Consider the following 23,842-nt stretch of genomic DNA (forward strand, 5'->3'; position numbering starts at 1 on the left):
TTTTAGTCTGTTGTTTTCCTTAACACTACTGTCAGCAAGCAGGAATTTGCCCAATACAAGATGGTGATTTAATTGAGCAGCAATGATTGGTCCTATGATCATTGTGAGGTAGTTTGGAACTGAGTGTTACCTCCCAGCAAAGGGCGGAGGTAGTCGGGTAATTAGAGGAGGAAAGGAAGTAAATTTAAGGGAGTAATTAGTGAGATTAAGATGTCTAACCATTAGACATATTTATTGCAGGTTTCCTGAAAACCGAGAGATTCTGGAGTTGGAAGCCATCTGATGAGACCAGACTTTTTGTTATTTCATCCACTTCCCAGTTCCCCCCAGCTTGGTCAGCTCAGTAGTTGTTAACAAAAGATTGCTGGGAGGACCAGACTAAGCAGCCTAGAGGACTCTCGTCTGCTCCTGCAGGATTCAGCGTTGGGACCTGAAACATGAATGGGCATATTTTCAATTTACTTTGGACAAAAGCCGAAATTCCCTGGCCCAAATGGACATTTTCTGAAAATATATGTGTATATATTTCAGCAGGAATCTGGGCATATTATGGTGGCAGTGAAAAACAAAATCTATGTTACACAGACAGCTATCAGTAAAAGTATCACCATCGGTAGACCCATTTCTTCGGCAGTGTTGGCCAAAAGATGTAGTACAAGGGTGGAGAAACACAAGGTTTGGTACACAACTTATATGCCTTTAAAATGCCCTATTTAATGTTCCTCAGAAATCTTTACAATGGAAGTGACTTCAGAAATTCTTTCAAAATCTCACACTTACCCAAATTCGGACTAAATAAGGTCCTGGGTCTACACATTTGAGTTGTTCGGAGGGCAGACAAATGAAAAGGCACAGAAGCCTGATTGGCATTATTTTTTATATGAACATTTTCCCCCTAGCAAGGGCTTTCATGAAGACATCAAACGGATTAACCATTCTTAACACAAACAATTCTTTACAGTACAATTTATTTTGATGTTGGCTTGCAGTATTAGTAGTGCTGACAGGAATCAGGTAGGCAAATATGTGCACGGATCGTTGGAGACATCTATTGAACAAATAATAATATACACTAGCAGCCATCAATAAAGTGCTCTTGGGTGTCTCGAGATACCAAATGGAGCACCCACCCTCCTACAGACAGATCAACTAAGATCTTTTATGCAGCAATAGGTCCTCCACAGGCATTGCCACACAGAACACAAACAGTACAAAGCTTTTTTCATAGAATGAATATGTGTGAGATTTTCGTACTTACAAAATTTTGTATATAGACAAATGTAAATATTGGGCAGGCAAAAGGTAAATAGAACATATGTTAATAAATAATTCATATAAAGATTACAGTGTACCCAGAATTATAAGGCAGACGTGTTGTACCAGGAGAGCTGTTCAACTGATATGAATAACTTACTTTGGACACAAGTACACTAGATTCCGTTAACTTAATAGTTCACAGAGATCAACAGAGACCAGTCTAAATTCATTCAAACCAGTTACAAAAAGATGCAAGCATGATAGACCAAAGGTGACATTGGTGCACTTTGCTGCCCCAATTTCATGTACCTACGTGCAATCCCCATTAACAGCCAGGCGCCCTAGAGCAAGGGGTACTAGAATAGGAGACAGGAGTAAAACGAATTAAAAACTGGCACTGAAGTGGGGTGCTCACAGCATGTTAGAAGGAGACAGAGTATATTATGAAATTGATACATGTAAGAATGCTCATGTGGCTTTGTTACTCTGTACAGGACAATGCTAGATCTAGGTTTCAGCAAATGCCAATGTCTTCGGGGAATCGTCAGAGGACACAAACAATGAGTTTGAAATTGATGGTAGATGTGTGGCAGACAGTGGACAGGCTTTTGAGTCTTGGTTTGGAAGTTAACAGAAAGAAATTTAACACTTAAACAAATAGGCACTCACACTTTTTTCATTCTCTCTTCCAGGGCACAATTCAACGTTGGTAGCAAATATAGGATTAGTGCACAGCTACCTCGGTGTCCTGCTCCCACCACATCATCACTGCAGAGCAAAGGACCCTTGTTTTGAAGAACAAGAAACAAAATGACACTCAAAAGTGCCCAGTATTTAAATAAGTAAAGTATTGTAAAGCAAAACACTATTTACAATTCAACACTAAGCCCAGCAATATGCTTTTGCTTGTGGCCCCGATGGATTTGGGGTCGTGTGTTGGCTGAATGTGTCTATATTCCGTTTGCTCTGCTACAGATGGTAGCTCGTCTTCTTGGTTTATCGACTCTGCTCAAGGTACTGATGAGTAAACATGTTCAGCTCACTGTCCAGCCATCCAGCTTTATTTCTACAAAAACAAATAATGATGGTGTTGGCATATATAGGCACAGCCAGATGTCACTCTTACAGCCTCCCTTTGCTAAACCCACTCCACATTCCAGGTTGATTGCTCAATTGAGGGCCCCCTACAGACATTCTTTCTCAAACTGGCTGCATGCCAGGTTTTAGAACAACTTGCAATTTCAAATCTGCCTTCATTTCGTACCAGTTACCCCCATCACCATTCCATTGCATCTTTTTTCAAAATCTAAAGTTCAATTGAGGGCCCCCTACAGACATTCTTTCTCAAACTGGCTGCATGACAGGGTTTAGAACAACTTGCAATTTCAAATCTGACTTCATTCCGTACCAGTTACCCCCCGCCCCCTCGCAATTCCATTGCATCCTTCTTCAAAATCTAAAGTTCACCTTTTTTAGCTTTTCCCTCCATCCCATGAGATAATCTTGCAGAATTGCAAGCTCACACTTTCAATTGTGACATATGCTCTTATGGTGTTAGTAACTTGTTCCACAGGCTATACTGGGGGTAACGGCCCGGCAGCCTGAGCTAAAGGCCCGAGCGAAGCGAGTGCTTTTAACGAGGGCACCGGGATGTCACCCCTCTGGTATAGCTTGTGGAACAGGTTACTAATGCCATTCGCACTCCGGGTTCCCAATACAGAAACCCGGGGTGCTGATCGTGTCTTTTCTATGAATGAATGGTATGCCTGGCAGCATCCCACTCATTCATAGAAAAGACTCTGTAGAGATGGCTGCCACAGAGCTGGAAGACTGGGCTCCAAGCTGAGCTCCTCTCCCATTTCCACGGCGGCAGGAAGAACGAAGTCCGACGGGCTGCTGCCGCCACAGCCATCAGATAATTGGGGGTCGGAGGGAAAGGGAAGATTATGTTAAGGGAAGAGAGGGTGGGGGAAGCAACCGCTAGGTTGCTCAGAACGCGGACTTCGATCCTAGGATTCAGCCAGCGATCAGAGCAACCTGATGGCGGTGTAGGAGGGGGCAAATAGCTCTCGAGGGCTTCATATGAGAGTGGATTGCAAATACAGTGTACAAAGTACTGCAGGAAAAAGAAAATGAAAACATACTTGTTGGGCTCCAGAAATGCAACATTAACTGCCTATTTTACTCTGTAAAATAGGGCAATAACATAGTGTGTCCTTGTCTGATCCTTTTAACCAACTTGATGCACAGCTCAAGTGAGGTAAATGTGACTAACAAAATCATAAAGTGAAGCTCTGCTGCAGTGCATCCTAAGGTGAAGACGGCCCATATTCTCATCCTTTATGGGAATTGTTAGCCACCAAACAATGATTGGCTTGCAAGAAAAAAGCATTTTTGCAATTTTTTTTTTACTTTACTAAAGATACACCAGTCAGGAAGCAGAGCTATGCTTTTACTCCCAGCTTCGCATTATAGGGAGTAAATTATAAGTTACTCACCGTAGTGACTAACGTACTCTTAGTCCATAGTCCCCTTTACTCCATACTGTATGGGCGTCCCTTCCAAGGGACGGGAGAAAGAACTTTTTCCACCAGAAAAAACCTTCCCCTTTAAATTTAGAGGCACACAGGGGTGCGGCACAGGGAGCATGCGCTCCCCTGACTCTGCTCTCCGGCGCCACACCTTACTCCCCACTGATGCGTCGACAATAGATTTAACATTGCCTAATGACACCAGTATTATAAGGGGGGAAACGTATGGAGGAAAGGGGACTATGGACTAAGAGTATGTTAGTCACTACGGTGAGTAACTTCTAATTACTCTTACGCCCCGTCCCCTTTCCTCCATACTGTATGGGCGATTACAACTGAATGTAGCCCCAGAGTGGAGAGGAGACCCTTCTTAAGCAAATAGGTTCCTGAGAACCGCCTGTCCGAAGGCCGCATCAGATCTAGAACCAGCATCCAAACAGTAATGCTTACAGAAAGCAGAGGAGGCCCAAGTGGCTGCCCTGACTTGCCAAGGGACATGGCGCTGGAATGCAGTGGCTGTTGCCTTGACCCTGACTGCGTGGGCATGCATGTTGGTTGGAAGTGGCTTGCGCTGGCCCTTGTATGCTTCTTTGATGGCAGAGACCATCTAGCAGGATATGGAAGCCTTAGAGGCCTGATAGCCTGGTCTTGAGCCTCCGAAAGTGACAAATAGGGCGTCTGACTTGCAGAACCCTCTGGTCCTGTCCAAGTAGAATTTTAGGGCACGCCTGACATCCAGGCAGTGCAGCACCCTCTGCGCTTCGTCCTTGGGATCGGGAAAAAACGTAGGAAGGACTATTTCCTCGTTCAAGTGGAACGCTGACTGAACCTTGAGCAGAAATGCCAGGTGTGTCCGCGTGACTACCTTGTCCTTGTGAAAGGTGGTATATGTTTCACAGGCGACCAGCGCATGGATCTCGCTGACTCTGCGAGCCGAGGGCTGACTAGTAAGGCCGTCTTGATGGTGACCAGCCTCATGTCCACAGACGCCATTGGCTCGAATGGTTTGTGCGCCTCCTCCGAGTTCCTGTAAGCCCCAATGGCTGCAAGATATGTGCGGCAGGTGTCCACCTGCACGCCTGAATGAGCGAGGTGTGTCGAAAAGGAGAGCACGTCGTCCAGAGTGCACACCAAGGGGTCGATACCGTTGGAGGACCCCCAAAGGCAGAATCTGGTCCATTTGCTTTTGCATTGGGCCCTGGTGGCTTTGCTCCTGGCGCTCCGTATGATCTGTAGGTTGGCTTGTGAGAGGCTAAGATGCCGACCGTTACCTGCTCAGGTACCACGCTGTGAGGGCGAGTTTCCCTGGGGCAGAGTGGATGACTCTGCCCCCCTGCTGCGCCAGAAGATGTGCTGGGCCCGTCGGAAGGTGAATCGGGGGCACCTCTGAGAGGCTGACAAGCTCCGAAAACCATAGCCTGGCCGGCCACCATGGAGCTATCAGAATCATGCGGATTCGGCGAGACTCCTTGATCTTGCAAATTACCCTGCGGATCAGGGGAGTTGGCGCAAAAGGTGTAGGCTTTCATGCCCGTCAACGGGAGGTGAAATGCGTCGCCTAGCGAGCCTGGGCCCTGACCTTTCCAAGATGCTGGGGACACTTCTTGTTGTGCCAGGTGGCAGAGAGATCCACGTGGGGGTGACCCCACCTGCTGAAGATCTCCTGAAGAATGAAGTTGTTTAACTGCCACTCGTAATTGTCCACTCCCAGCCTGCTGAGCCTGTCTGCTTCCAGGTTGGATTCCCCGGGAGGTGGACTGCCGTGAGGTAAATGTCATTTTCTAGGGCCCACTCCCACATGCCGATAGCCAGTCTGCACAGAGGAGGGGATCTGGTGCCTCCCTGCTAGTTGACGTAGTACATGCTTGCCGAGTTGTCTGTCTGGATGAGGACAACCTTGCCCCTGATTAACGGTAGGAATGCTCGGAGCGCTAGCCAGATGGTGTTCAGCTCCAACCAATTGATATGGTATTCCTGCTCCTGTCGAGTCCAGGTGCTGTGGACTGAGAGGCAGTCCAAGGTGGCTCCCCAGCCCTCGAGCGAGGAGTCTGTGGTGATGGTGGCCTGCATGGGGGTCAGCCGAAAGGGCTTGCCCGTCCGTAGATTGCAGTCCCTGGACCACCATGTTAGGTCCGGGTGGAGAGATGGAGGGACGTTGATCATCTCGGATTGAGAGCCCCTCTCCTGGTTCCACGAGGCCGCGAAGTGCAGCTGAATCCTCCTTAGTCTGGTGTGCGGAACGGCTAATAGGACCGCTGCCAGTAGACCCAGGAGATGTTGGTACCACCATGCCGAGGTCACCTCTCTGCTGAGGAAGTGGGCGGTGGCCTTCTTGATGGCTGAGATTTTGTCCTCTGACGGGAAGACCTTCTCGGAGCATGTGTCCCAGATGAGGCCCAGGAAGGTCAGAGTCTGCGTGGGCTGCAGCTGTGACTTCTTGAGATTCAGCGAGAAGCCCAGATCGTGCAGCGTGTTCATAAGGGCATGGGAAGAGTGGTGAACCGCTTCCAGAGATGTAGCCCTGACGAGCCAGTCGTCAAGGTATGGGTAGATGTGGAGACCCTGCGCTCTGAGGAGGGCCGCCACGGCATTCATGAGTCTGGTGTCATGATGCCTACCTCCAAGGAGCCAGACAGGGCCTGGCACCCTCAGAGGCAGGCAACATGTATACTAGGGAAGTCCCAGCCACCCCAGATAGGGGCTCTTTGGACTCAGTCCTGGCGCCGTTGGCGTCAGGCTCATAAGGGATAACAGTCCTGGCACCATCGGCACCAGGCTCATACAAGATATGGAAGGAATAGTGTTTGGGGCAAACTTACCTGGCAGACCATGCTGCAATTTCCTTACCTGGCAGATCATTCTACAACTTCCAGATGAAAAGGGAACTACTTAACCACACGGGTGTGGCTGGTGGCAGGATACATACCTTCAGTGGAAGGATACATACCTGGGACTACTTGAAAGGCTATTTAAGCCACGCCCAGACAGCAAACCACGCTTCGCGTTGTTCTGCTCATAGCAGCTGGACGCTCACCGTGCCTGCTCCTGCTCCTGCTCCAGTCCTCAACCACGCCTGCCAGCATCCTGGAAACACCTAAGGATAGAAAAGGGAAGAAGAAACAGGTGAAAACAAACCTTACCTGTTAAAGCTGCATTCCGGATTCAGCGCGCCAACGTTCCTGCAAAAAGACATCATTTTAAATACTCACCGCGTCGCATACATCTCGGCGCACTTCTCTTACCTGCACGTGGCGCCTTCGGCTCTGCGACGCCCATCCGGATTCTCCTGCAGCATTCCAGCACCTACGGGGAGACGAAGCGAAGAAAGCAAGGTGAGAAGGGGAAAATAACCAAGAAGCACTTACCTGCCAAGCTAATTCTTCTTACCTTCGGGTCGATGCCATTCCTTGGGCATTTCAGCACCCCGGCCCCTATGGGGAAAAAGCAAACATCACATTAGTGAATGCAAGAACCGTAGCAAACAAACTATTTAAAACTTACCTGCTTACAGGTCGGACTCAGCTTCTGCTTCGTGCCGGCTCCATTTCTTCGGCATTCTCGAACTCCGGCCCCTAAGGAAAAAGAGACAGGAAAAGACAGTAGTGGGCCTACACCAAAACTCACCTGAAATCAGGTTTTCGACGGAAACCGCCCTCAGCCCGGAGTCTTCCATTACCTGAAAAAGAGAAGAGGAACAGTTTAGACTCAAGCTTGCCATAAACATTTACGGTACTTACCGGAACAGACAAGCGAACTCGAACTTACTATCCAGTGATGTAACTGGATCCCAACGCGCCGCTGCATCAGAAGCAGGATGGAGAGCTCGCCTTTTCAATCCCTAAGGTGAGTCTCCACAGGGAATTACAGAAGGGTTGCAAGGAGGGTGAGAAGGGGAACGGGAGATCAACACAAAACCCGCAGAGTATTAACCCTTCCTTTTCGCTCACAGAAGGGTATTCATCCGAGCCAGACAAGCCAGATTTGGGAACCCAGCCCACTCCATCTTCAGGGTGCTGAACATCTCCTTCGAAGAGGCCACTGCCGTCCAGACCACGCCCGCGCCTCCGTGGGAACCAGGTGAGCGTTACAGAACGCGAAGCCTACCCACAATTACCCACCCAGGCGCCATGGAGACTTCCGAAACAGACCAACTGGCCCAACTATTGGGGGAATTACGGGCGGAAGTTCACGCCGCCCGCCAAGAAACCAACGTTCTTCGAAGAGAACTGATCTTGTCCAAAGAACGAACCGATGACCTGGCTAAACAGCTTTTGCAGAATCAGGCTGGACAAAAGCCATTACCTGCTTCCGGGAGAGAGTCCACTCCCATGGCTTCCACTAACCCGGTGCAAATTAACCTGCCGGGAAACATGCCTTTGGCCCCACCTGAACATTTTGCAGGGGACCCCAAGAAATACGCTGTTTTCATGAACCAATGTCGTCTACACTTTTTATGTAGACCTGGGGCCTTCCCTAATGACCAAACTAGGGTGACTTTTGTTTTATCGTATCTCAGCGGCTGTGCAGCAGATTGGTCTATTCCGTTGGTAAATCAAGACGATCCTATCCTTCCTGACTTTCAACGCTTCCAGGCTAGTATGGAGAGATTATTTGCCCGGCACGCCCAGGGTGAGGCCTTGGATAACGAACTTCTGTCTTTGCGTCAAGGGAACCAAGACCTCCTATCTTATATCGCCACATTTAACAGACTGATCGTGGAAACTGGGTGGTCTGAGAATAAAAGAATCACCTTGTTTCATAGAGGACTTCGTGGAGAGCTAAAAGACGTTTTGGCTCAAATTGTGAATCCACCCCAACTCTGTGAGGAATACATTGATTTAGTGATCCAACTTGATCATAGACTCCAGAATAGAAAGACTGATCGGACTAGATTTGAAACTCGGGCTTTGGTAAAAACCCACGCAAACCCCAAGAGTACCGACACTTCGGAGCCAATGCAAATTGGGGGAGTAAAAGGACCCCTAACGCAGAAAGAACGAGAAAGAAGACGGCAAAACCAGTTATGTCTCTATTGCGGAGAGTCTGGACACTTTCTATGAAATTGCCCGGTAAAACCACCCAAGAAGGTGGTTGGAGCCACAGACCAAAACCTTCCAAAATCTGATTCGGGAAACGATCAAGCCCGACAAGCGTAGAGGTCCGCTTGCCGAGCGTGAAGACAAACTCTTTGACCTCGCATTTCATCATGCCAATGACCCTCGTGGATCCAAAGCAGCCTCAACGATTACATGGCATAAAGGCCTATCTCGACAGTGGGGCTATTGGGAACTATGTTGATCTTGAATTGGCTTCCAGGATTGGTCTCTCTCTCCGACCAAAAATCACCAAAGATGTCATTACCACGGTTGATGGGACCGAAATTGCCTCTGGGCCGGTAACACATTCTACCACAGAAATGACACTGGTTGGCCAAGATGGTCATAGGGAAACCATAGTGTTCGACGTAATCAAGGCTCCACAATTTCAGGTAATCTTGGGGATCCCTTGGTTAGAAGCACATAATACTCGAATTGACTGGCGAGCAAAGAGTATCACCTTTCCTAACTGCAGACAAACTTGTTATTCCGGAAATCCACAAGTGGGTCTAGCCTCAGTAACCTCTGTCAGCACAACTACCACTTGAGTATCAGGACTTTCAGGACGTTTTTCAAATAGAACAGGCCAACACCTTACCACCTCACCGGCCATACGATTGTCAAATTGATCTGGTACCCAATGCTCAACCACCTTGTAGTAGGATTTATGCCCTTACCGAACCAGAGAATCTTCATTTACGCCAGTATTTGGATCAGTATCTTGCCAATGGGTTTATTCGCCCGTCAAAGTCACCGGCTTCTTCAGCTTTGTTCTTCGTGCCGAAAAAGGAAGGCGACCTTAGAACATGTATTGACTATCGCGCCTTAAATCAGATAACGGTTAAGAATCGTTACCCCCTGCCTCTGATCCCTGAACTCCTCGACCAGGTGAAAGATGCCTGCATCTTTACCAAGCTGGATTTAAGAGGGGCTTACCATCTGGTGCGCGTCAGAGAAGGCGATGAATGGAAAACAGCCTTAAGCACCAAATAGGGACTCTTTGAATACCAAGTGATGCCCTTCGGGTTGTGCAACGCACCTGCTGCCTTCCAGTATTTTATGAATGACGTCTTTCGAGAACTCGTAGATGTTTGTGTCATCATATATATTGACGACATCCTAGTGTACTCTTCCTCGGAATCTGATCACCGAAAACATGTTATGGCCGTCCTGGAGGAACTACGCCAGCACAAACTATTTGCAAAGCTCAAAAAGTGCATTTTTCACGTCACGGAGGTTGAGTTTCTTGGTTTCGTCCTAACGCCAAAGGGAGTTCGAATGGACTCACGGAAAGTGGACACGATCCTCAAATGGCCATCCCCTAGTTCTGTGAAAGGGGTTCAGAGCATGCTTGGTTTTGCCAATTTCTATCGAAGGTTTATCCCGGAGTTTTCTCGAGTGGTTCAACCCATCACAGCCCTCTTACGGAAAAACAAACGCTTCGAATGGACTACGGAAGCAGAACAAGCATTTCAGGAACTAAAAACTAAATTCACCTCCGCACCTGTGTTAAAACATCCCCGTCCAGATCTCCCTTACGTTGTGGAAACTGACGCATCTAGTTTAGCCATGGGAGCGGTTCTATCACAGAGGGACCCAGTCTCGAACCAACTGCATCCTGTGGCCTTTTGGTCCAGAAAATTCTCAGCTCCAGAAGTTAACTACGCAATCACAGATAAAGAACTATTAGCTATCAAGTCAGCTTTCAAGGCTTGGCGTCATTACCTTCTCGGCGCAGGACATACTGTTACCGTAATTACAGACCATAGGAATTTGCAATACTTAAAAACGGCCAAAGCTCAATCCTCACGCCAACTCCGTTGGGCCCTGTTCTTTGCAGAATTTGACTTTGTGATCACCTATCGCCCCGGCTGCAAGAATGGCAAGGCGGACGCACTATCTCGAATAGGAATGGGCGATTCTACCCCAACTCTAGATCCAGTTCCGATTATTCCCGAACAGAGAATTTTGGGGGTGATCTCCTCACAAACTCTAGAGGATATTCAAACTAGAGTTAAATTGCTTTTCGACGCTGCAGCCTTGCAAGAATGGAGCCTGAAAGATCCCAGATTTTCAATTAACGATTTACCTTATTTCCAGGGGCGACTGTTCTTGCCTCAAAAGGATTTGCAAGATCTCGTTATTGCCCATCATCATGAGACACTAATGGAAGGACACCCGGGCATCGCTAAAACTGAAGAAAAAATTAAAAGGCATTTCTGGTGGCCCTCCTGGCGAAAGGATATAAAATCTTTCGTGATGACATGCGCAGTGTGCGCCCAAAATAAAAGTCAAAAGCAAAAACCAGCCGGTCCGTTACGACATCCCACCGGCACCTTGGTACACTTTATCGCTGGATTTTATAACTGACCTACGTCCTTGTCATGGATTTAATACTATACTGGTAATTGTAGACCTCTTCTCCAAGATGGCCCATTTTATTCCCTTGAAAGGGCTGCCTTCAGCCTCCACCCTAGCCAAGGAATTTCTTGAGAACGTCGTTCGTCTACATGGTTTTCCATCCATATTAATCTCCGATCGGGGAAGCCAGTTTATTTCTCGGTTCTGGAAGAGATGTTGCCAAATGGCACAAGTTGATGTGCGTTTATCTACCAGCCACCATCCTCAGACCGTCGGCCAAACCGAGAGAACAAACCAGACATTGGAACAGTACTTACGGTGCATGTTGCATCAATCAGAATATAATTGGAAAGACATTTTATGGATTGCTGAATACGCGTACAACAATTCTGTGCATTCAGGAATTGGCCAGACTCCTTTTTATACCTTATTTGGCCACCATCCCAGAACTTCGGATCTTGAACCACCTCAAGGCCTTGAAATGCCCGCCGTGGATAACTTGCATGCCACCATAACCCGAGCCTTCAAAGAAGCCAAGACTCATTTACAGCAGGCCAAGGACAAATATAAGGAAAATGCTGACTTACATCGGAGCGAAGTACCTCCTTACCAAGTTGGAGATCAAGTGTGGCTGGCGACTAGACATCTACCACTTAAAGGCCCGCGAACTTTTAACCCAAGATATATAGGGCCTTATCCAATCAAGGCTGTAATCAACCCGGTAGCCTTCAAACTCGATCTGCCCCCCAACATGCGAATCCATCCGGTTTTCCACGTATCACTGTTGAAACCTGTACAACCCGGAACCAGGCTACTCAAGCCACCAGAACCAATCCCAGTAGATGGGGAACTGGAATTCGAAGTTAAAGACATATTAGATTCTAAGATGTCCAAGTCAAAGGTTTTTTACCTAATTGATTGGAAAGGATATGGACCTCAGGAGAGATCTTGGGAACCAAGCGATCATATACATGCACCTCGTCTAATACAAAAATTTCATCGTAAGTTTCCACACAAACCAAAGCCTCCGGACAGTACATCCTTGGGAGGGGCCTTGGGGGGAGGTACTGTCATGATGCCTACCTCCAAGGAGCCAGACAGGGCCCAGCACCCTCAGAGGCAGGCAACATGTATACTAGGGAAGTCCCAGCCACCACAGATAGGGGCTCTTTGGACTCAGTCCTGGCGCCGTTGGCGTCAGGCTCATAAGGGATAACAGTCCTGGCACCATCGGCGCCAGGCTCATACAAGATATGGAAGGAATAGTGTTTGGGGCAAACTTACCTGGCAGACCATGCTGCAATTTCCTTACCTGGCAGATCATTCTACAACTTCCAGATGAAAAGGGAACTACTTAACCACACGGGTGTGGCTGGTGGCAGGATACATACCTTCAGTTGAAGGATACATACCTGGGACTACTTGAAAGGCTATTTAAGCCACGCCCAGACAGCAAACCACGCTTCGCACTTCTCTTACCTGCACGTGGCGCCTTCGGCTCTGCGACGCCCATCCGGATCTCCTGCAGCATTCCAGCACCTACGGGGAGACGAAGAGAAGAAAGCAAGGTGAGAAGGTGAGAAGGGGAAAATAACCAAGAAGCACTTACCTGCCAAGCTAATTCTTCTTACCTTCGGGTCGATGCCATTCCTTGGGCATTTCAGCACCCCAGCCCCTATGGGGAAAAAGCAAACATCACATTAGTGAATGCAAGAACCGTAGCAAACAAACTATTTAAAACTTACCTGCTTACAGGTCGGACTCAGCTTCTGCTTCGTGCGAGCTCGCATTTCTTCGGCATTCTCGAACTCCGGCCCCTAAGGAAAAAGAGACAGGAAAAGACAGTAGTGGGCCTACACAAAACTCACCTGAAATCAGGTTTTCGACGGAAACCGCCATCAGCCCGGAGTCTTCAATTACCTGCAAAAGAGAAGAGGAACAGTTTAGACTCAAGCTTGCCATAAACATTTACGGTACTTACCGGAACAGACAAGCGAACTCGAACTTACTATCCAGTGACGTAACTGGATCCCAACGTGCCCCTGCATCAGAAGCAGGATGGAGAGCTCGCCTTTTCAATCCCTAAGGTGAGTCTCCACAGGGAATTACAGAAGGGTTGCAAGGAGGGTGAGAAGGGGAACAGGAGATCAACACAAAACCCGCAGAGTATTAACCCTTCCTTTTCGCTCACAGAAGGGTATTCATCCGAGCCAGACAAGCCAGATTTGGGAACCCAGCCCACTCCATCTTCAGGGTGCTGAACATCTCCTTCGAAGAGGCCACTGCCGTCCAGACCACGCCCGCGCCTCCGTGGGAACCAGGTGAGCGTTACATCTGGTAAAGACCGTGGGGGCCAAGTTGAGGCCAAAAGGAAGGACATTGTTTTGAAAATGGTAGTCCATGATCCTGAACCGTAGGAAGGAACGATGGGGCTGCCAAATAGGGACGTGTAGGTACGTGTCCTTCACATCCAGTCTCCCTTGTCCTATGTCTCCGCTATAAAATCTGGTGTAACCATTGTGAATTTTTGCAGGGGTAAGAATAGGTTGACGGTGGAAAGGTCCAGCACAACTCTCAGGCCCGCCTGGTTCTTCTTATGAATGGCTAAAATCCTGGAGTAAAAGCCAAAGCCGGGCTGTTCTTCTCATGTCCGTGGCAAAACAGATGGCACGGTCGAAGTGTTGATATGAGCCACTGTGGATTCCATGAGATCATGCGCCACCAGCTTGGCTTCCGCTAGCCCTGCCTTAAAGCGTGATTGGCTGTGGGTGGGGAGTTCCGTGAGGAAGTCCGCAATTTCCCGCCACAATCTCTGGTTGGCGGCAGCCAGCATGGCATCGGCCTGACGTAGATGGTAAAGAGGCGTTGCAATAGAGTTTCTTGCCATATGCCTCCAAGATCTTCTCCTCCTTGCCTAGCAGCGCCAGAGAGGAAGAGGCCGAGGACGACTGAGGCTTGGAGTATAGTGATGCCGTAGTGATCACCGCAGAGTGTGGTTGAGGGTGGGCCGACAGCAAGAGTGTATCCCCCTCCACCTGCCTGTACTTGGCATCCAGGCATCAATTGACCGGCTGGGCCAAGTGGGGTTTGAGCCAGCCCTTCTTGGCCAGGGAGACTACATCGGTCTGCATAGGAATCCCTGATTTGGCAGAGGGACGTTGCTTGAGGACTTCAGGCAGAACCCGGGTTGGGGTAGGCCTAGGTACTCCACCAGCCCAGCAAGACGTTTGTGGAAGGCCCTGGCTGAGGATGGCGTGTCCAGATCCTCCTCCTGGTCTGTATCCTGCGGATCTGGAGGATCCTGTGGAGGAGGAGGAGAAGATGGGGTACAGGGACCGAAGCTGGAGGCTGAGGAGGCGGCAGAGGTTGCGGAGTTGGCTCTGGAGTCAGAGAGACGGCTGCACCGGGGCCTGGGGGCCCGATGGAGGAGTCTGTGGCGCCGCTAGCCTGGCGGGAATGACTTCCCAGATGGAGTCTTTGATGATATCCCCCATCTGAGGCGACTTCATGAGGCTGTGGAACTTCTCGAAAGAGCACCTCCTTACTGGCCAAAGAGGTGGCAGGGGGTGCCGACGGGGTAGCAGGGAACTGCTGGAGCTGCTGCATACCCTGTCCATATGGACGCCAAGGAAAGTCGCCTTGCGCAACTGAGGGGTATACTGTAGTCAACGTACCTGGTTGAGGCCAGTCCCACCTCGACCCTCGTTTTTTGCCGGATTCCTGGAATGGCGTCGGACGGGTGCCTCTTTCTGGCGCAGCGGCCATTTTGTCGAGCTGCCTGATACGTGGTGCTCAGCCCGCTGGGCCCGGCCTCGTCCAAGACTCTTGTTTGTGGATCACAAGGCTTACCCTGCTCCTCAGGCATAGGCCCGGTAGGTGCGACACCCTCGACCTGGGGGTCGGTAGAGCTGCATTTAGGCGCCCCCTCGGACGTATTGCCGGCATTAGGGCGTAGCCCCTCGGGTGTAGACACGGTAAAAGAACCTTCCGGTCCCTCAACACTGCGCCCAGGAGGATCCGAGGATCCCTCGACCTGAAGGCCGGTAGCTGAAGCAGCCTCGGTGCATGTGCCGGTAGGAGGACCTGACCGGTCCCTCCTGCGCGGGAGAGTCCCTGGGAAGGAGTCTCCCTTGCGGGGTGCGATGGAGAATATAGGCTCTACACCTTGGGCCTGGTTTGATGCTTCACGAAATTCTTGAGATCCTCTGGAAGAGCTCCTTCCACCTGGCTAGTCTGTTCTTCAGCGCCTTCGAGGTCAGCGAGTCACACGCCGAAGATGATTACCAACTGTGGTCTGGGCCAAGGCAACGTAGGCAGAGGGCGTGGGGGTCTGAAGTTGCGAAGAGCCTGTTGCAGGATGGACACCTGCTGAACCCTGTAGAAGTCGACATGCGCCGGGGCGGAGCGTGACGCCTGAGGACCGAGTTCCTGAATGATAGAAAAGACAAAGAGAAGAAGTATCTGTGCATGTATTTACATGGCCGAAGCCAAACCCAGGAGCGCCTGTCAATTCGGCCCATTCTTGGCTACGCATAAAAGGGGACTGAGGTGTGGCGCCAGAGGGCGGAGTCAGGGCAGCGCATGCTCCCTGGGCTGCACCCCCGCGCGTCTCTACATTTAAAGGGGGAACAAGGTTTTTTCTGGTGAAAAAGGTTCAGTCTCCCGTCCCTTGTAGGAAAGGGGACGGGACTTAAGAGTAAATATCATACATTCTTATTATCTGGAGCTGTGTAAAGTTAAACAATTCACGAGGTCAGCGCAAGAGCAACAGGGGTTCCATAAAGCACTAACCACTGTGAAAACAGCATACTCAATGCTTGTCTGCATTCTATTTTGTCCTGCTAAAATTATGGTTTCTCTTATAGTGCAAGGTTACAGGATGTAGGCACCAGCCCCAACAATAGTAAAGCAGTGCTTCCCTTGCAAACCGGCGAAGCAGTAGCTCATTTCTCAAATGGAAAGCATGTGCAGAAGGACAATGATGACCACTGACTGCCTACCAGAGAAATGTCTACGCTTTACACAATAAAAGCTTTTTTACATGATTTTATAAATCAGCCTTTAAAAAAAAAGTTCAAAAAAGAAGATCAAGCTCCTATGGATGTAGAATAATTCTTTGAAGTGCTACATGAACGACTAAACACAAGGTAAGTTTAATTGGTTAATAGAAGGCTGCCTAGAAAGTGTCTCACCTGAGGAGTTTGGCTTTGCTTTGCAGTGAATCCAAGACTTCAATCTTCTTACTGAGAGAGGTAATTTCTTGCTCCAGATTTTCTCGTGTTACATCAACCTGCTGACATAAGTGGACAAATGTACCAGCCAGTTCCCTGAGAGACAAAAAGGTGCAATAGAAATTACGAACCCTGCAAATTACCATCTGCTCTAAAACAAGAAAACAAGTGTACCCAAGGCTCAGCAACACAACAGCTAAATGCATTGGTTTAGGTAAGTGTAAAAGCAAACATTCCATTGTATAATTAAATATATAAAACAGAACATACTGCTTCTGTAGCATTAAATATCTGTTCAAAAGAAACCTTCAGAGCACGCTGAACACTAGAAAACTAAACTGTACCCCTGCCTTGATATATGAAGCTATTTTTCAACCTTATTCATATTCAAGATTTAATGTACAAAAGTACTTAGGCAATTATAAATAAATAAGGTTAACATACAACATACTAGCATAGACATAGAAGCACACACAATGAATCAAAACACCATAGTGCAGCAACAAAGATAAATATAGCCAACATAGAAACGATTTGGGGACAGAGAAAAAAAACAGATATGAAGGAATTAATAGATTTCAGGAAGAGATTAATAAAAATTAATAAAAACAAGATTACAGATCAACATCCTCCCTTGGTTGTGTAGGCAGTTCATAGTCCAAACAATGGAATTCATCCAAGCTCAGAAATACAGAGTTTTAAGTCTCACAAAAGTGAAATCTATCAATTGCAAGCAAACAGTGTTGCATCTCATTTTCAACAAATATCAATTCTATGGAGGTTCAGGTTTGTCAAATATGTGTACATGCTGGTAATGAATTCCTATGGGATGATTAGGTGAATGTCAGTGGACATGTCATTGATTTTTAAAACAAGTTTTATTTAAAAACACTTGGTGATGAAATTTCAATATTCATACAGACAGTAAAAAAATGTATTCAGTTACATAATCTCTACCTATGTCTGTTCTGCAGCATCAATCGCAGCCCCGCCACCCCCTTCACCTTGCCCCTGGCTCTCTTCATGGGTCATTGATTTTGAACGTCAGTGGACGTTCAGCTATTTTCAATGTATTCACCTTCATCCAGACCCAAGAGAATAACAAATGACTTTGCCCTGGTAATGCTCTTTCTGATGGATGGTCCTCCCACAGATTCCATTCCTCATCTTTGATATATGAGGTATCTTGCTTGCAGGTTCAGAAACTTTGACAAAAGGGTGCAAAGTGCGCCATCGACTCAGCGGCTTCCATCCCGCACTCAGCCATATGTTGACACTGGTACAAAAAGCATGCACAGCGCCCAATGCCTGATTTCAAGTTTTTCCACTCTTATTGCACAGCCGTCTCGAAGGTCAAACAAGCACCCAGACACTGAAAGAGAGGAAGAAGTAATCAATGGAAATTCACCCAAAGATAGAGGGGCAGGATGGGAGGACGATAAGGAATCAGTGGTAGGAACATCTATCAGAAAACAAATTACCCGGGGTAGACCATATCCTATGGATTCCTCATCTTTGATAGACCCCCAAAGCAGTTCGTAGATGGAGGCGGGATCAAGAATGTGCTATTGATTTACGCTGTGAAGAACAGGTTTGCTAAATGTAGCTTCCTGACCCAACACAGAATCAAGGCAATGTTTTGTAAAGGTGTGCAGTGAAGACCAGGTTGCAGTATTGTAAATATCCTGCACCGTTAGCCCTCTTTGAACGGCTGAAGTTGTAGCCACTCCTCTTGTAGAATGAGCCCTTAATTTATCAGGGACATACTTGCCAGCTAAAGTGTAACACTCAGCGATACATAAAATTATCCCTCGAGATAAGGTCTGTTTGATAACAGCCTGCCCCAACCTATGACCAGAATAGCCAAAAAATCATCTTGTCTGGCTTTAGCAAGTCTGTTAATATAAAAGCTTAACGCTCTCTTGGGATCTATACGATGCAGTCCCTCTTCATCCTTGAAAGGATGAGGAGGTAGATAAAAGGCATGTAGAACTATTCTTTCTGGGTCATCACGAGTCTGGTGGTAACACTTAAATACGATGGTAACGCCATTACCACTGCATTTAAGGGTGTGCCAGATCACAGGCTTGGCGGATTGGTCCCCGGGGTCTTCGACACAATTTTGCTGGTTTTTTGGCGGTTATACCGCCGGCAGTAATAGCGCTCTGAATTCCCCATTGGGCCCAATGGGGAATGGGGAATTCCCGAATCGGCCCAATGGGGAATGGGAACTTACCATTCCCCCAAACCCGTGATCTGGCACGAATAGCGCTGGGGGGTTTGGCGGTACACTAAAAGCCCTGGCGGTAATACTGCCTGGGTTACAGCCCAACTCGTGATGAGGCCCTTTATCAGGTGAAACTCTGACACCACCTTAGGAAGAAATTAAGGGAGAACCCTCAAAACAACTTTTTCTTATAAAAAGTAGTAAATGGTGGCTTGCATGACAAAGCCTGAAGCTCACTTAATAATACTAATAATATCTAGTTTTACATAGCGCTACAAACCCGCAGGCATCTGAGCACTGAAATAATAGTTGATATTATTACCCAACAGAATGGTACTCAATGTATCGATCGCGGAAGGACTAAATGCGGAGTTGGCCCTGCTGAGATTCGAACCTGCATCGGCAAGCTGCACACATACGTCAGAACGAGCGCTCAGCTCACTGTGCTATCTGACTGGCTTACTCTCTGAGCAGAAGTGACAGCTATGAGAAAAAAAGTCTTCAAAGTCAACATCCTAAGTAGACACGAATTAAGAGGCTCAAACGGAGCACCCATTAAAACATTTAGTACTAAATTAAAATCTTTAGCTGGACTATGAGGTGTACTGGTGGAAAGATGTTTGTCCCTTTCGGAACTGAATAATAATGGCCATCTTAAAATAAGAGCCTTGTTCAGGTGTGCGCTCGGAAACGGATAATGCAGCCAGAGATCCTTTTGCAGTAGACACCTGTAGCCCTGATGGGTCAGATGTAACAAGAAAGATAACACTGAGGGAGTGTCACACGTGAAAGGGTCAATATCTTTAAATCTGCACCAGCTGCAAAATGTATTCCAACGGCAGCTGTATAGAGCTTTCATTGCTGGCCTATGACCGAAAGCAGCACCTCCATCACGTCTTACCGAAGATCTCAATCTTTCTATCTTAACCTCTCAGAAACCAGGCATAAAGAATCAGTTTTGATTCCTTGATGGAGAAGATGGCCTTCCACTTGTGAGAGTAGGTCCACTCTGGGGAAGACGGAATGGTGAGAAGATGGATATGTCCTGAAGGTCTGGATTTCATGTTTTCCTGCCCCAATCCGGAGCAATCAGGATCATGGACTTCCCAAACTTCATCAATCTCCTGATATGAGGAATGACTGGGACTGGAGGGAATGCAAGTGGAAAATCCCAGTCCACCACAAATGTTTCTACCAGAGCTCCTCTGAGGAAATTCCCTGGAGCAGACCAGGTTGCATTTCCTGTTGATACTGGATGCAAACAGATGCACATGAGGGGTTCCCCAAAGGGTGAAGATCTCTAAAAGGACTTACTCAGCAAGACTCCCACTCATGGGAGACTGTCCTCTAACTGCTGAAAGTGTCTGCCGTCATGTTCTCTTCTCTGGCTAGGTGAACGGCCGACAGAGATTCCCTCTCTTTTAGTGTCCAGAACCAGAGCTGCATTGCCTCACTGCAGAGGTAGTGACCTTACACCACCTCTCTTGTTGAGGTAATGCATAGCCGCTGTGTTGTCCGTCATTATCAGTATATTCTTTCACTGCACAGAGGGCAAAAAGGCCCTCTGCACAAGTCTGATTGCCCTCAGCTCCAAAAGGTTTGTGTAGTTTGGAGTACGACAGAAACCAACAGCTGCGGATTGTCAGATCATCCATGTGAGCTCCCCACCCTGTGAGGGATGAATTTTTCACTACTGTCACCTTCTGCCACGGTTGCCAAAAAGGTTCCCTTTTCATGACAATCTTCTTGCAGGCCCAAACACAGGAGATCCTGTGCGACCCTGCTCGGGGCATGAAGAAAGTCTGTCATGCTCCTGGAGAACTGTGACCATTGGGATCTGAGAGCCCACTGCAGGAATCTCCACCTAAAACAGGTCTCTGGCACCAGGGAAATGCAGGATGCCATAAGGCTGAGCAACCTCAGAAAATCATAAACTGGCAGATGTTGGGCCTGAAATGTTCTTACCATTTGCAAAATATGTAAGCCCTTACTTCAGGGGATGGCGGGAGGGAGCTTTCCCTGAGGAAGAGTCCAGAACCGATCCAATAAATTGAAGCTTTTGAGAAGTTGGCATGTGGTACTTCTTGAAATCGAGGGGGAAGCCCAGTTTGTGAAGGGAGTGGCAGATGCTGCCGAGATGTTCCAGAGCCTGTTCGGAAGAACAAGCTCTGATCAGCCAATCATCCAGATAGGGATAGCTTTTGATACCTCCCCTCCTTAGATTCGCTGCTACCACCGCCATCAACTTGGTGAAAACCCTTGCAGCAAAGGTGAGCCCGAATGGCAGGACCTGAAATTGAAAACTGGCAGTGGTGAACCTCGGGTACTTCCTGTGCTTGGGATGTATAGGTACATGGAAGTAAGCATCCTGAAAATAGAGCGACACTGTCCATTCCTGGAGCTCGAGGATCTGCGAAAGAGTGACCATCTTGAATCTTTCCTTCCTGAGGAACTTGTTCAAGAGTCTCAGGTCCAAGATGGGCCACAGACCTCAGTAATTCTTGGGAATGAGAAAATAAGAGGCGTGCCATGCCTGGTTCCTCTCCGCCACAGGTACTCTTTCTATCGCACCTTTCTCCAGCAGGGAGAGAATTTCATGCAGATGGAGCGGATCTGGTTCCCTTAAAGATTGTTTGCTTGGGGGACAATAGAGGGGCCTCTTTAAGAACAGGAGACAGTAACCATGGGCTACCATTTCCAGTGCCCAAGCATCCAAAGCAATGCTTCACCATTTGTCTAAATGCTGTATTAATCTGCCTCCCACAACCGTCTAAAGACTTAAAGAGGTTTTGTTACTGAGGCTGCAGCGGAAGGCAAAGAGGCAGAGGCTGTACTGGTTGCTTTACCTCCGCGACCTTGTCCACCAATATGTAGTCTTCTCTGGCCTCTCTGAGACATCTATCCCCTTGTTCTGCCAAATGAAGAATAGCACTCAAAGGAACGACCCCCTCCAACCTTGAAAGGCTGAATGGCTTTGTTGTGGTTGGCGAATCGCGGCTCCCAGTGATGTAGAAGCTGCCTTGGATGCCTGCAGCTTCTTCAAACTCATCTGTTTTTGTGCCAAATAGTTGAGAGCCATCAAAGGGCATGTCTTATAGCCTTGCCTAGGCATCAGGGGCAAACCCTGGCCTGCACAGCCACGCAATCTTCTGGCAACAGTATCCCTGCCGTAGAGTGGCTCACACAAACTGAGGAGTCTAATCCTGATTGCAATGACCAACACATTGGCCCTCATTACGACCTTGGCGGAGAACCATGGTGCTATTAGCACCATGGTCCATGGCGCTAAGTTGCCAACTCCGCCATGGTGGTTGGCGGACTTACCGCCCCATTCCGACCTTGGCGGGGCGGTAAGTCCCCAATCCCCATTTACCCTTCCCCATTCCCATTTTTGCCCCATAGGGCATAATGGGAGTGGGGAAGGCGTTAATTACGCCACCGTAAATTACGGTGGCGTAATTAACAACAAGGTCCCTTAGCGCCATGGATTTTAACACCTGCTAAAAGCAGGTGTTAAATCCGCCATGGCGCTAAGGGAACTCGTACTCAGGCGGTAAGGGTCGGCGAAGTTTACGCCGGCGTAAACCCCTTACCGCCTGGGTCGTAATGAGGGCCATTGTGTCCTTCCCATCCCAGACAATGTTGAGAAATCCTTCTCTTTCTTCTGCTTCAGGAATATGCTGTGCTGCCTGAGCAACCACATCCCACAAAGTATAAGAAAATGTAGGCAGAGCACATAGAATTAAAGGCCTTCAGGGCCATGCTTCTTGCAGAAAAGACCATCTTTCCTAAGGCATCAAATTTTACCTAAACAGTCCCCATCCCACTTTTCTTCTGCACTTATCCGATATACCTTATCTGATTAACTTTCACCTGCCACCCACTGGCTGCACTACCATGACCTATTGCCTTTATTTATCTATTTATTTTATTTAGTATTTATTCTGATTTCTCCTCTGTTCCGCACTTTCCACTCCTCCCCCCATGCACTCTCACCTTTTTCCCTTTCCCATGCACTTGCGCTTTCTTAAATGTCAAGCTGTTTTCTTTTTTATTTTTGTTCTTCCTTGTTCCCCTCCCTTATGCCTGGTCGCGCTCTGAAACACTTGTGTACGAGCGCGAAATAAATAAAATATCATTCATTCATCCATTCATATCAAGAGGGATCGTCTGGTATGCCAACGCCTTCGAGGTAGACGTGGCCGCTTACCCCATAAGACTCTCTAGAGAAGGATGTCTAGAAAGAAACTATTGCTGAAGGCCTGTACTTTCCCGTCAGGTCTTTATTAACTGCTGATGTGGTGTCTGGCTTTTTCCAATTTTCAAGGGTCCTGTTTTTTTTTTTAAAGCAGTATGAAACAGCAAGACAGGATTCTTAGGGGGTCTTTATCCAAGATGTCTGTCAGACCATCCTTTTCTCTCTCCAATGCGACGACCCCAGCCCAGGTACTGTGTCACCTTACCCATGACACCCTGTAGGAGGCATCAGCATAACCAGCTGAATCTGAGGAGGCAAACTCCACTTCCAGCAAAGTGTCAAAGTCACTTGCATCTTTTAAACAGTCAGCTAGGTTAAGCAACCTAGACTCATCGGAAACAAGTTCTTCTGATACATTTGGAGTACCATACTCTAATCCAACTAGAGGATTGTCCTGTTCCTCCATTTCTTCTTCTTCAAATATAGAGTCTCTAGTCTTGAAAAATTCGTTTTTTTAGATAAGTACTTAAAACTCTTCAAGGGTTCCGACAAAATTGTCAATGGCTTTGGCTAAGATCTCTATGTCCACTCTCTTGACAGAGAGAAAGAGGAAGGACGTGGCTTCAACTGCCCTTGAGTCAACAAATCCGTTAAAGCCTCTCGAGGACGCTGCTTGGACTCACTGTCCGGGCTCTTAGGCATGCAAGTAGCAGTCTTAAAGGACTCCCCGTCGGCCTTATGCAGCACAATAGGGTCAGAAGTATTTTTCAGTTCCTTTGAAGGGCCGGGAGGGCCGCCTTCGAGAACACCTGAAGCACCTGGATGCGAAAGTACTCATGTTAAGGTCGAATTACATTTTTGGGGTTTTGGAGTCACATTTTATGGGACGCCTACTTTTTCTGCTTTTTCACTTTTTATTTGTGGGGGCAGGGGACGGGGTT

General features: G+C 47.9%; 1 protein-coding gene across 2 annotated transcripts in view; it reads right to left on the reverse strand.

Moving 5' to 3' along the window:
• Positions 1 to 951: 951 nt before the first annotated feature.
• Positions 952 to 23,842, reverse strand: part of MFN2 (mitofusin 2) — a 383,353-nt gene continuing 360,462 nt past the window's right edge. For both annotated transcript variants that reach the window (XM_069609906.1, XM_069609907.1), the window contains exons 17-18: positions 16,438 to 16,572; positions 952 to 2,323 (exon numbers count right to left, since the gene is read on the reverse strand). In XM_069609906.1, the coding sequence (XP_069466007.1) occupies positions 2,254 to 2,323; positions 16,438 to 16,572 (205 nt within the window). In that variant the 3' untranslated portion in view covers positions 952 to 2,253. The remainder of the gene's footprint in view (positions 2,324 to 16,437; positions 16,573 to 23,842) is intronic.

Source organism: Ambystoma mexicanum, chromosome 8 (genome assembly GCF_040938575.1).
Source record: "Ambystoma mexicanum isolate Mex_15411 chromosome 8, UKY_AmexF1_1, whole genome shotgun sequence".
Lineage (NCBI taxonomy): Eukaryota > Metazoa > Chordata > Amphibia > Caudata > Ambystomatidae > Ambystoma > Ambystoma mexicanum.